At 44.2% G+C, this 13460-nt stretch overlaps 1 protein-coding gene across 1 annotated transcript in view; it reads right to left on the bottom strand.

The window, feature by feature from the left end:
• Positions 1-9011: 9011 nt before the first annotated feature.
• LOC308150097 (transitional endoplasmic reticulum ATPase-like) overlaps positions 9012-13460 on the bottom strand; it is a gene marked incomplete at both ends in the record, with an annotated part of 39544 nt that continues 35095 nt past the window's right edge. The window contains 3 exons of the mRNA XM_080522963.1: positions 9012-9108; positions 9325-9476; positions 9771-9932. Coding sequence (XP_080379089.1) covers positions 9012-9108; positions 9325-9476; positions 9771-9932 — 411 coding nt within the window. The remainder of the gene's footprint in view (positions 9109-9324; positions 9477-9770; positions 9933-13460) is intronic.

Raw genomic sequence — 13460 nt, forward strand, 5'->3', positions numbered from 1 at the left:
TGTCAACGAGAAATACCGGATTATTTCCCTTCTGCTCACATTTAATTGTTTAATAATGTTTACATGTATAATGTACATAACATTATTATAATATAATGTATAACTAGGGTGTTAGGGGCATAAAATAAGACTTGTTTTCTGAGTGTATCTGTCTGTACCATGTGATGTATTAAAGTCTTCCAGAAACAATGCAATTTAATTCATGTATTTATGTTTTACCAATCCCAACATATTGCAGATTGAAGTTCAGCTGTGACGGTCAAAATGTCGCTGGACATGCAATGTAAATCTCCTATTCAGAAGGCACCAGAATGGCAGTAAAATGGCATACATTTACTACTATTGAGATGTATAAACTTAAATATCTCAAGATAGGAATATCCAATCAACATCACATTTTGAATAATAATGCAAAATAATTTATATTATATTCCATGTGAGTCATTTTTGAATATGCTAATTAAACATATGCTAATTAGTACACAATATGCTAACTAGGCACTCGTTATATGTAACTAGTGACAAGTAAGCTCAACATTTGAATCCTCTACTAACATTATTGTTTCGTTTTGAAGGGCACATTTTGATAATATTGTTACTGACTTATAAAATAACGTAATAATAAATATGCAAATGAGCATATTTGGGTATGCAAATTAGCATTGAAAAGTGCGCTTGCAAAGATTGCAGACCCAATGAAGAAATATCAAGTTAATAAATAATGTTTTATTTAACAATTAGCACCAAATCACTCTTACTCACTCTCTCTCTCTCTCTCTCTCTCTCTCTCTCTCTCTCTCTCTCTCTCTCTCTCTCTCTCTCTCTCTCTCTCTCTCACACACACACACACACACACACACACACACACACACACACACACACACACACACACACACACACACACACACACACACACACACACTCACTCACTCACTCACTCACACACTCACTCACTCACTCACTCACTCACTCACTCAGAACGCAAACAGAATTTTTTTTGAGGTTAGATCATAAAAATAATAATTAAACAAAGGAAGCAGGAGGATTACTAATTATGGTAACAGCATACTAATTGTCCACTAATTTGAGGTCTCCAATTTGAAAGTCTTTTAAGAGGGGGAACTCCCAAGTGTCACCGACGTCATATTTAATTGTGTACACTGTGTTCAGGGCACTAGGCTTGGACTGAGTCACCGCTGGACTGGCCATACAATCTTTCTGCCCGCTGGCAGATGGGCCGCGCTAGTTTTGGGCCGGTCGGGCTGCCTGACCCCCCCCCCCCCCCCCAAAAAAAAAAACTAGCGCGGCCGAGCCCAAACAAGCGCGGCCCAAAATAGCGCGGCATTAACTAGCGCTGAATCAAGCGGCGGTCCCCGTTTATACTAACACATGGGCTGGCCCAATCACACACCAGCTGTCCATCGGCCCCCTCCCCCACTCTGATCCCTCGGCCGACAACCCAAGTACAGTGTCATGTCCGTAGATAAGATAGTGAAACTGATGTGCCGTTAGCAATTGAGGAGGAGACAGAGGACACAGCTAGAGAGGTAATCAATGTTGTTACTTGGTTTTACAAAAGCAAAGTTATGTTAGTCGCTTGCATTGGCCAGATTAAGGGAGCAGCAGCAGAGAATGTCTTATAATGCTAACTACAGGCATCATGATTGCATTGCGCTTCACCAGGACTTGGCTGGAAATGGTATTCATGCACACACAGTGATCTCTCTCGTGGTGTAACGTTAGTGCTGCTTGGCTGTGGACTCTATAGCTAACGTTAGATGGGGGTGTTCTGCATTTTGTGACTTTCTATTTTGTTGCTAGCTAGCAAGTTGAGGTATCACTGTCACTGACATAAATGCAATACCAACAATGGGTGTTAATAATACTTTTTATTTGGAAAAAATATATATATTAAAAAAAAAAATCTACACTAGCCTAGTTCAGAACTAATGAATGCTTTTTATTGCATGGAGAAATAAAACTCATGCAGTCTGCAACCCAATAATGTTGTCTTGCAACCTTCCATTTGAAATGACTGGGCTTCTGGTGTAACATAATGCAATCATGCAGCCTGTGTGTACATGTAAATGAGAACTTTGCTGATTTTGACAACCAGTTAGTTTACTTCTCTGTCCATGTCTTGTTGAACCAGGTTGAGCTGCTGCTGCCCTCCCCAGAAAAGCAGAGTGTCAGGGAAAGAGAGGAAAAGGAGAGAGAAAAAGATGAAACAGAGGAAACAGAGTGCCACGTTCAGGACTTCAATTACTTTGCCTGTCCTGAGCCTTCCATGCTAGATCACTTTTTAGATTACCACCCTCAGCAGAGAACCAAAAATACAGCGGCACAAAAGTATTTCACATGTGCAGATGGCACCAGTAGGAAGTGGCTCACATATTGCGAAGAACAGCATACATTGTTTTGTTTTGTCTGTATGGCATTTGGCAATAGCACTGACCCCAGAAAATGTATTACTGGAATGACAGGATGGAGACATGCGCAACAGAATGTGGAGGAGCATGAAAAGAGTGCTACACACCGAAAGTGTGCTGAAGCCTATTTTCTAAGAAGTAGAAAAGGAGATATCCAGAGCAAGTTTGCTGGCAGTCAGATGTCTGCTCATAGGCAGCAAGTAAGAAAGAAACGCCAGGTTTTGGAGTGTGTTGTGGATGTGGTGAAGGTGATAGGCAAGAGGGGCTTGAGCTACAGGCATGTGGAGAACGAGGCAGCATACAAGTGGGACGACAGTACCCTGGATCATGGCAACTTTTTGGAGCTCATCCTTTTAATAGGAAAGTGCAATGTTAGCCTCAAAGAGCATCTTGAGGAGTGCATTAAAAAGAGCAAAGAATTGCATGCATCCAGTGGAACAAAAGGTAGAGGGTCCCTCACTTTTTTCCGTTTGTGTTGGTTGATCTGGAGTTCACAGGCAGCGTTTTGACTTGGTGAGTATACACTATATAGACATGCTGCAAATCTGTCTTTTGATTCCCAGAAGATTCTGATCTGAATCAGTTATGTAATCACTTATCATGTCTTCTCACTCCTTGTCTCTTTATCTCTGCCCCTCCCTCTACTCTGTTCCTCTCACTATCTTTTCGGATATGGCCATTAATTGTCCAGGTGGAGATTGAAAGGGCTGAGCCTTTCGGAACTGGGTGAGTATCCAATCTTTTCAGCTATAGCCATCTTTTACATGTGTTGCTGTACCATGTCTCACATTTCTCTTGTGTGTGTGTGTGTGTGTGTGTGTGTGTGTGTGTGTCTTTCTCTCTCTTCCCTATTGCATTGTCTGCAATTTTTTTACAGTGGTGTTATATTGAGTGATATTTGATATTGTTTGTATTTAAAATGTTAATAAATAATTGTACTACTTAACAGTATTAGAATGTTAATAAATAATTGTAATTATTCCTATGACTGCCAAGCTTTTTGTTATACAACTACTTAACAGTATTGAGTATGGGTATTGTTTGCTCAGCACAGCAGCCATGTCTCATCACCGTGGAGTACGTCAACAGTGAGTGAGTACACTGGTTCACACTTGCATTGGTATACTTGCTGTCCATGTCACTTACTCCGCTCTATAGGGGTTTTTACAAATGGTATATTCAACAGACTGCCAGCATGTTGATCGGCGGTGTCGGACCGATTGTGTTGGGCCGGTCTGAGCCACATGGCAGGGCCTAATTTTTGTCCCAGTCCAGCCCTGGACTGAGTCATTTGTAGTACTGTACCCAGGTACCACACTGGAGTTTGGTCACCTTCTTCACAGCAATTGTGGCTGACTCTTTTCCCCACTAACCTCTCTGGATTCTCCAGAAACTCAGTCAGGGTGTTCTTTTGCTGGATCCTCTGTCTCTTCTCTCTGGCTGCAGCAAGTTTCTTTGCCAATTGCTGTTTCTCCTCTTCTAGCCTCTTCCTTACTTCCTCCTCGCTGCGGTATGTTATTGCAGGCTCCTGTTGATTCTCTTCTGTCTCCTCAACAACCTGGTTCTCTTTTAGAACTTCAAGCACATTCAGGTGAAGCTCCTTGAAGCTGAAAGTGTGAGATTTCCCATCTCTTGTGACCGACTGCTGGAACAGTTATTTTGCTCCTTTTGCCTTAAGGACAGACCTGTGGAACTGCAGCTGGGTCACCAAGGCTAGAATATTTTCTCTTTCAGTAGCCAGAGCTGAAAGTTGGTGATCTATTTCTGCTGCTGAACACCATACACCACCCAATTTTGTTATTTTATTTGTCAGCATGACCTTGTTGTTTAGTTCTTTGTTTTCTTTCTCTCTCTTCTGTTGCTGCTTTTTCAGAAGAACCTCCTGTCTGTGCTGTCTGATTTTCTCCTTCCTCTCCTTATACCTTTGCAGGACATCCCCAGAAGCTCTCCTGGCTTGACTCATCTTCTCCTCCTTCTCCTCAGGAGGCAGGCTATCCAGCCACTCCACCGTGCCATTGTGGAGCCACATGATCATGGCTTCATGCGACATTGTCCTAGCAGAAGGCTTCTGTCGCACCAGCATGTCGAGGATGGCAAAGTCACGTTCTGACACAATATTTGTTGTTGGCACATTTCCAGCATGCGCCCTCACCTCCTCTGAGGGATCCCAGTACTTTCCTCCTGGAAGCTGATCTGCAGCCTGCCTTTCCAACAGAATAAGCATCCCAGACATCATCAGCTCCAGGGCCTCCTGTGTCATGGTCTGAGGGGAATAAATACAAATATATCAGAATGACCATGCTACATCCTGACATTTGCAGTTACACATAACAGATAGTGTCAAAACCTACAAAAAAATTTTTATTTCTTTTTTAATTCTCGCAATTATTTTTTACCAATCAGTCCAGGTACGCGTTTCATGGGATAATCTTTCACTGTGTGTGGGTACAAGTGTGACAGTGTTTCATGAGTGTGACTGTACTGTGCATGCATGCTCACACGCGTGTAGTATGTTTGTACTCATACACACAGTAGGGTCTATGTACAGTTGTCATTCAATATATTTAAATTTGACAGATGCACAATATAAAAAATCACCTGAAACTCTTCATCGCCACTTTCACTGAAGAGTTCCTCGTACAGATCATCTTTGTGGACCTCAACAACTTCCTCATTGAATAGGGCTTCTGCTTCCAGGAGTGGACTTGCATCTCGGCTCCATCTCTCAAACTGGATCTTCATATCCAACAGATGGTGGTTTAGGCTGAGGATGTTCTTGCCTTTTTGAGAGATGAGCCGCCAGAATGGTCCTGTAACCATCTTATCTATGATGCCAAGTGCTCTCACACCTGCCAAGTGGGCCTTCCCTTGCACATCTACCACAATGGAGCGCAGGAGCTGGTTTGGGTTCGGCAGTGACTGGATCAAGTCGATGATGTGGTTTCTATGAAAGTACACTGCAGCAGCATTGTAGCAGAGGATGTTTACTCGGTTGCCAATGAAAGTCACCAAGTGATTTTTTTTATTAAGAGGAGCTAGATGAGCCTCCAGAAGGTGTGGAATGCCCGCTTCATCAGAGCCTCTTACGGTGAATGCTTTGCATGCTGTTCGGACTAAACGCACTGCTCCTGCTTCATTGGTGGTGAAGCTGTGGGTGTTCTTCCCCTCCTGCACAACGACGTCCTCAAAGCTCTTCAAGGCTTTCTTGGCTTCCTCCTCCAGGTTTGCAACAAGGTGCATTTTGCAGTAGAAATTTGACATTGACCCAAGTTGTGCTTTGTTTTCTTCACTTAAACTGTCCCACTTCTCAATGGCAACAGGCAGAAGATCTTCCCTCAACATCCTCAATCCTCTGTTGAACCCTGGGTTGATTGGTCCCTGATCAGACATTGTTGTCTTGATTGAGGCAATCAGTTTTGCGATGTTCTCAGTTCTTGTCCCTTTCTTTATTGCTCCCGCCAGCTCCTTGATCCTAAACATGAAGGAATCCAAAGTAGCCTTTTTGTCTCCTCCAGCCTGCTCTAGCAATCCTAGTGTCATTGATTCTCCACTGGAAAGTGTGACCTCAAAATCCTGATAGTGCTTGTGAAACTTTGAGGTTCCATCTCCATGAAGACAGTGTCCAGCACTTGCACTGACTTGGCTGCTGAGCATGGCTTCGGCTAACTGCATGTCAGCAAGACTCCGGGCTTCCACAAGCAGGTGGGACTTCAACCACTTACTGGGCAACTGCTGCACATCCTTTCCAGTCAACTTTTTTAGGACTGTTCTGATGACACCATCAACCTTTGTCATGGAAACATTCATTGTTAATAACTCTATGATGACTGACATTATGTTCGTCAGATTTCTGTCTGTCTCCTAATAATATTACAAATTGTTTGGCAACATTATCATGAGGGGTTCACTGAAATCTAAACGTTGGGTGATTCTCCGCCTCCAACGAAACGAGATGCTAGTCCCGCCCCACCGTTCTCCTCAGCAAACCACAGCTAGCGCTGTAGCATCGGTCACACCCCAAATTAAACTTAACATTGCTTCACCAATAATAGTCTGTCAGAACACACCACACATCCAAATGTTCACAGCTAGCTGTAGTTGATCACCAGGTATGTTTTATTCATGTAGGGAGAATAATTCATATAAGAAAAACGATAGGAAAATCTTTCTTACCTTTCTTGACTGCTTAAAAAATCCGGAAACTGGTGAAACTTGCTGTGCGCGTGAACATATCCCTTGGAAACCAACTGATAGTTAGGTTGTATTGATCTGTCATTGGGATCCCCCTCCGAAATTGGTCAACATTAAACCACATTTCGGCCGTAGCGTGACCAAATGTAGTTGATAGAATCGGACGCTCTGAGCGCGACGGACACCTCACATCTGGACTTATAATTAATGAATGGTGAAACGGATTATATTGAAACATTGTATGAGTGGTAACAACAACTATTCACACAAGTTAAAACAGTCAATCCATATTTTGTCATACACAGTGTTTATATGTATTGGTTTATCTAATGAAGACCGTTTGTGTACAGTAGAATTCTCGTCCAGCGGACAGCTTTTAGAACGTTACCTAACTGCCTAGTATAACATTTCATAATGATGTAAATGATGTCCATGGTATGGTGAGTGGGATCTGCAGAGGGGTGGTTTGCGCTCTGCTCCTGTTACAGAGAATCTGGATGATTACTATAACTTAATATGCGTCATGCGTCACAACAGACTGATTGTGTAAGAACTAATGAGAGTTTACGTGTATGGAGTAGATATCCACTATAAATGGGAGAAACATATAATGCTGTAAGGAAATAATTGCGCATTGTAGTTAACACTTTCTGAATCAAACAAACACAGAAAGAAAAACACTGAATCAGTCGTTAAATTCTAGATTTTAATCATTTTCTCCTACGCAATGCCACACACAATCTTTTCACGTAATTTACACACAACAGTAACATCATCAACGGCAACATCAGCATCATTAATCATCATCATCACTCTACTACTAGTCAAATGTAGTCATCCATTTATTTTCTTTTTCTTTCTTTACAGTTGATTCTTCTATACAAAGACCAGTTAAGCACAAACATAACAGTCATGATTAACGTTTAATTAACTAGCAAAATTGTACACGACAGTTATATGCCTATTGTTGTATTTACTGGATTCACAATCATATACGTATATATTATTTTATCTCTCTGCATTTATGATCTCAGTTATTATACTATATGTGTTTCATTCCCATCCTGAGGGTCATTTCCCCCAGTATAACAGGTAGACAGGTGGGCAGTGGCGGGCGGTGCATTTCACACCTAGGCCTTCAGTGATGTCCGACACATTCCTATTTCCTACCTGAATTATTCTACCTCTTAATACCATCGTTATGACGCCATGGCTCTAGAAACTAGACAGAAACACAGTATAACCGGGCGTTGCATCACCTTAACATAGTCAGACAAGTACAACAGAGTTATATTAATATTTCCGAAGCATTTTTAATCAATAAATCCGCATTTACAATGAAGAGTGTTAAACTAACATCTTTAAGATCGCTACATTACCCACGTCTGTCGTCTCGTCCACCATAATAGCGACAAAGGGTGCCTTTTTAATCTCCATTTTGATCTCTTCTTCCATCACTTCAGCAATAGCAAAAATCAGGTCGTTTTGTATTTTGCCTGACGTCCCAGTAAACACTTTGTTTGTGGACAGGTGGTAATGTAAATCTGGGTTGTTTTCAGCCAGAAAAGAAAGAAGCTCAACGTAGTTTCCTCTGTTTGTGGACTTGGCGCTTTCATTGTGTCCCCTAAATGAAAGTTATTGTTTACCCAAAAACAGGACACAATCGATCAGTATTATCGATCAGTCAACGAAAGCTTTCGTTGTGGCGCTCCGTTTCCCTGGCACTTTCAAAAGTTTCACATCTACCGGCATAGTTCCGCATCTCAATAGTGAATATCAATAGTGCGTAGCAATAGTGCGTAGCAATAGTGCGTATCCAATCAAAAGACGTGCTGGGTGCTGACATCATTGAGCCTTACAGAAGGCGCCGTTGTTGCTTTTGCTCGCATCTACGTAGGTTTACTAGGAACGCCACAGGTTTTCTCGTTCCAACGTTAAGTTACAGGTCGAATCCGCGGCACCGTTTAATGTGAAGGCGGGCAGATTTTTGAGCCCCCTAGCAACACATTTTGATTGGATAAAAGCTCTAACATAAAGGCCAGCCCTCCAAATCTCAATCGGAGACTGGAAGCAGCGCAACCAAGAGGAAAGCTATGAAATGAAGAGAATAGACTATGGGGAATCATTAATACATATTTGTGGAAAATATATATTAAAATAAAATGTATATTCTGATGATGTTTAGGCCAGCAGAGAAGGCCTTGCTGGCCCTGACGGCACACCACTGCAGGTGGGTCAGGAAGACAGGTAGACAGGTGGGTAAGGAAGACAGGTAGACAGGTGAGGCCCAGTATAACAGGTAGACAGGTGGGTCAGGTAGACAGGTAGACAGGTGTGGCAGGTAGAGAGGTGGGTCAGGTAGACAGGTGGGTCAGGTGACTGGAGGTCTTCTCATTGGTACAGGTCTTCCTCCCCCTCGTCTCTGTAAAGCCCCCCGGAGTCTCCTGACCCTGACCCCTGACCCCCCGACTGAGAGCCAGACGGAAACCTGGGAAGAGAGGAGCATGTGTGAGTGTGTGTGTGTGTGGGAGTGTGTGTGTATGTGTGCGCACTTGTGTGTGTGCGGGCGTGTGTGTGTGCGCAGTTGTGCGTGTGCACTTTTGCGTGTGTGTGTATGCATGCATCTGTGTGCGCGTGCACTTGTGTATGTGTGCGTGCGCACTTGTGTGTGTGCATGCGTGTGTGTGTGTGTGTGTGTGTGTACCTGAAGTTCCCGAAGCCTCTGCTCTGCTGCAGCGTCTGGGCGAACATCTCGTACTTCCTGATGTCGTTGTCACTGACGGAGCGCCGGGCGAAGCGCATGGCCTCCTCGAAGTGGTCCTTCCTGATCTCTGGGACAGGGTCTGACTCCTCCTCCTGGAGGGGGGGGGGGGACAGGGAGGGAGAGAGGGAGAGAGAGAAAGGTATATCATATTGTGTATGTGTATGTGTATGTGTATGTGTGTGTGTGTGTGTGTGTGTGTATGTGTATGTATGAGAGAGAGAGAGAGAGGGAGAGAGAGAGGGAATAAGCATTCATATTGTGTATGTATATATGTGTGTGTATGTACAGTATGTATGTATATATATGTGTGTGTGCTTGTGTATATGTGTATGTATATGTGAGCTGCAGTGGCGGAGGTGTGACAGCAGAGGGCGCTGTTGTCTGACCATGGCGGTGGAGGCTGGCCTGGCCTGCCTCTGGCGCTCTGCCCTGACCTCAGCCTCGATGGCCTCCCGGATGGCCAGCTTACACGCCCGCTGACACACCTCCGTCAGGTCCGCCCCCGAGAACCCCTCTGTGATACGGGACAGGTAGGCCAGGTCCACGTCCTGGGGGGAGAGGAGGGGGGGGGGGGGGAGGAGGGGTAGAAGAGGGAGGGGGGGAGAGAGAGAGAGAGGGGGGGGGGAGAGAGGGGGGGGGAGAGGAGGGGGGGGAGGGAGGGAGGGGTAGAAGAGGGAGGGAGGGGTAGAAGAGGGAGGGGGGGAGAGAGGGGGGGGGCAGAGAGGAGGGAGGGGAAGAGGGAGAGAGGGAGAGAGAGAGAAAATTATGATTATGCATCTGCACATGTGCACACCACCATGAAAACAAACGTGTGTGTGTCTGTGTGTGTGTGTATGCCTGTAGCCGTGTGTGTGTGTGCATGTGTAGCCATGTGTGTGTGTATGTGTGTGTGTATGTGTGTATATATGCACGCGTGTGTGTGTAGTGCATGTGCGTATATACAGTATGTGTGTGTATGCGTGTGTGTGTGCGTATATATATACGTATATACTGTATGTGTGTGTGTGTGTGTATATGTGTGTGTGTGTGTGTGTAGTGCATGTGCGTATATGTGTATGTATGCGTATATGTGTGTGCGTAGTGCATGTGCATATATGTGTGTGTGTGTATGTGTGTGTGTGTGTGTGTGAGTGTGAGTGTGTGTGTGTGTGTATGCATATATATATATGTGAAAACGACTTAGTAATTACCTTTAACAATAAAGTAAAAATGGCCCTAGACTCCCTGGCTCCTACCAAACTAAAAAAGGTTGGAGCCAAGAGGAGAGCACCATGGCGAAACAGTGAAATAAATCTCCTAAAGAGAACATGTAGGAAAGCTGAGCGCAGATGGAGAAAGAGCAAATTACAGATTGATCAGAATATTTTTAAAGAACATCTATCTGCCTTTAACTTGGCAATGCGAAATGCTAGAAAAAAATCACTTCTCAAATATAATATCTACAAACAAGAATAACCCCAGGGTCTTGTTCTCGACAATTGATTGCCTTGTAAACCCTGCTCCTAGAACTCTAGACGGCGCAGCCTCTGTCACCAAGTGCGAGGAATTTGCAGCCCACTTCAGGGATAAGATAACAAATATTAGAATGTGTATTACTCAGGAAAGACTAGGTTTGTGTAACACTACAGATCCGCCACCACAGAACATGACTATGAGCATGTTCACCATGATTAGTACGGAAACATTAGGTAAAATTGTGTCACAGCTTAAACCGTCTACGTGTCCTCTTGACCCTATTCCTACCACCTTTTTTAAGGACATTTTGAATCTGTGTCTGATGACATACTAGGCATTGTAAATCACTCCCTACTTAAAGGGATATTTCCAGCGGCGCTTAAAACTGCCCTGGTTAGACCCACCCTGAAGAAAAGTAACCTAGATCCTTCTGATCCAAAAAACTGTAGACCAATATCTAATCTCACTTTTCTTTTTTTGAAATTTTCTTTTTATTGTCAATGGTCATTGGTTACCATTACATTCAACATATCACAATCAACTCAGTTCCTATGACCAAAGTCTTTTTTTCTTTGGTAATGAGGGGTGCTGGCCACTAAGTGGGGCCCCTCTGTTGCAAAAATAAAAAATAAAAAAGATGTGGCTCTTGGTCAATGACCGAATAGGCTGAAGGAAAAAAAAAGAGTCTAGTGACTGTCTATGAACTGTCGGTGTCAGCCTATGTTAACATCTTGAAAAAATAATAATAAGAGTCTCTGGGCTGAAGTGAATCACTCACTCATTATCTGCTGTAGAATCCACATCGCCCCGACGAAACTGCTTCAATCTCTCCCGGACTTGCTGCTGATGTTGGTTCTGGGCTCCACCCCTCCGGGGCTCGGTTGTTTCCCACGGTAGAAGTCGAGTCAGCGTTTCCTCCGTTATGCCCTTGTCCTTGGTCCCGCGAACAGCTCCGTCCAAGATGAATCCCCGTCTCCGCAGGTCCTCTGCTGCTTGTGTCGCGCTGTTATACATGACGGTGCCTGTATCAAAAAAGACACGCATTCTAGCCAGCGGGGTCTGGAAGCGTATTCCCCTCTCCTTAAGCGCCTTCTTGATGGGTATATATTCCTTCCTTTTGTTCTGCACGTCCGTCGCATAATCATGGTCGAAAAAAACACGTTTGTTTTGGTAAGTGGGTTGCTTTTTCCAGGCGGTATAGAGGACCTTTTCTTTCACTGTAAACTGGAGGAACTTGATGACCATGGATCGCGGTGGAGCTCCTCCGGGTGGTCTGGGCGTCAAGGCACGGTGGGCACGCTCTATCCCCAGGTCACAGTCAAGATCACCTCCCAATTCTGACTTTATCAGTTTTTCAACAAACGCTGCTACGGAGGTACCCTCCGAGTCCTCTGGGATGCCGTAGATCCTGATGTTGTTGCGTCTAGACCTCCCTTCCAAGTCAGACACTTTATCTTGCAACGCCCGCTGATTACCAAGTAACTGGGTGAGGGCATCCTTGACACCAATGTCCCACCGCTCCATTTCAGCCACACCGTCCTCCATCTGCCCCACGCGCTCCTCCGCCCCCTCCACTCGGCCTATCACGTCTTGGATTTGCTGGTTCACTCCTGTCGTGAGTTCATCCATTTGTTTCTTAATGTCCTCTCGGAAATCCGTGAGGAATTCGGAAAAGTCCTTTTTCAATTCAGCTTGCCAAGTTGTCATACCCGCATTCACGACTTCGCTCACCACTTTACGAATCGAGTCCAGCGTTTCATTCTCTCTCAAGCCTCCATCTTGTTCCGTCGGGGTAACGTTAGCTCTGTTGCTAGCTGCTCCGTCTTTCTCAGTTACTCTCTCAGATGGCTTTCGAACCCCAGTACCCTTTCTCTTATATTTGTCCCCCTCCATCATTACGTTGATATATATCAATTCGAGTGCATAAAATATCTTGAATTAGGGGTAATTTAAGGCTGACACCGGAGCTCTGTTATCAGGCTGCCATCTCTGTTCGCGCGCCACCGGAAGTCTAATCTCACTTTTCTAAGCAACATTTTAGAAAAGGCAGCGTATAGACAGCTTCATGAATTTTTAGTCTTAAATAATAGGTATGACCCACTTCAGTCAGGTTTCCGATCATACCACAGCACAGAAACCGCTTTGCTTAAGGTAACTAATGACCTTAGGATAAATGCAGACTCGAAAAAACTCTTGATTCTTGTACTCTTGGACTTAAGTGCAGCCTTTGATACGGTAGACCATTCCATACTTATTGAGAGACTTGAAAACTGGGTTGGCCTCTCAGGTCCGGTCTTAAACTGGTTCAGGACTTACCTGGCTGACCGAGACTACTTTGTAGCCCTTGGTGACCATAAGTTAAAAAATTATAGCACAACCTGTGGAGTTCCCCAGGGGTCCATTTTAGGACCGTTGCTTTTTAGCCTATACATGCTACCCCTCAGTTCTGTTATCAAGAAGCATAGCGTTAACTACCACAGCTATGCTGACGACACTCAGCTTTATATCTCAGTAACTCCCAACGACTACAAGATGATTGACCACCTGATAGATTGTATTGCCGATATTAATATTTGGATGACACAAAACTTTCTCCAACTCAATCAAGAAAAAACAGAGGT

Source organism: Nansenia antarctica (genome assembly GCF_963989245.1).
Source record: "Nansenia antarctica genome assembly, chromosome: 2".
Taxonomy (NCBI): domain Eukaryota; kingdom Metazoa; phylum Chordata; class Actinopteri; order Argentiniformes; family Microstomatidae; genus Nansenia; species Nansenia antarctica.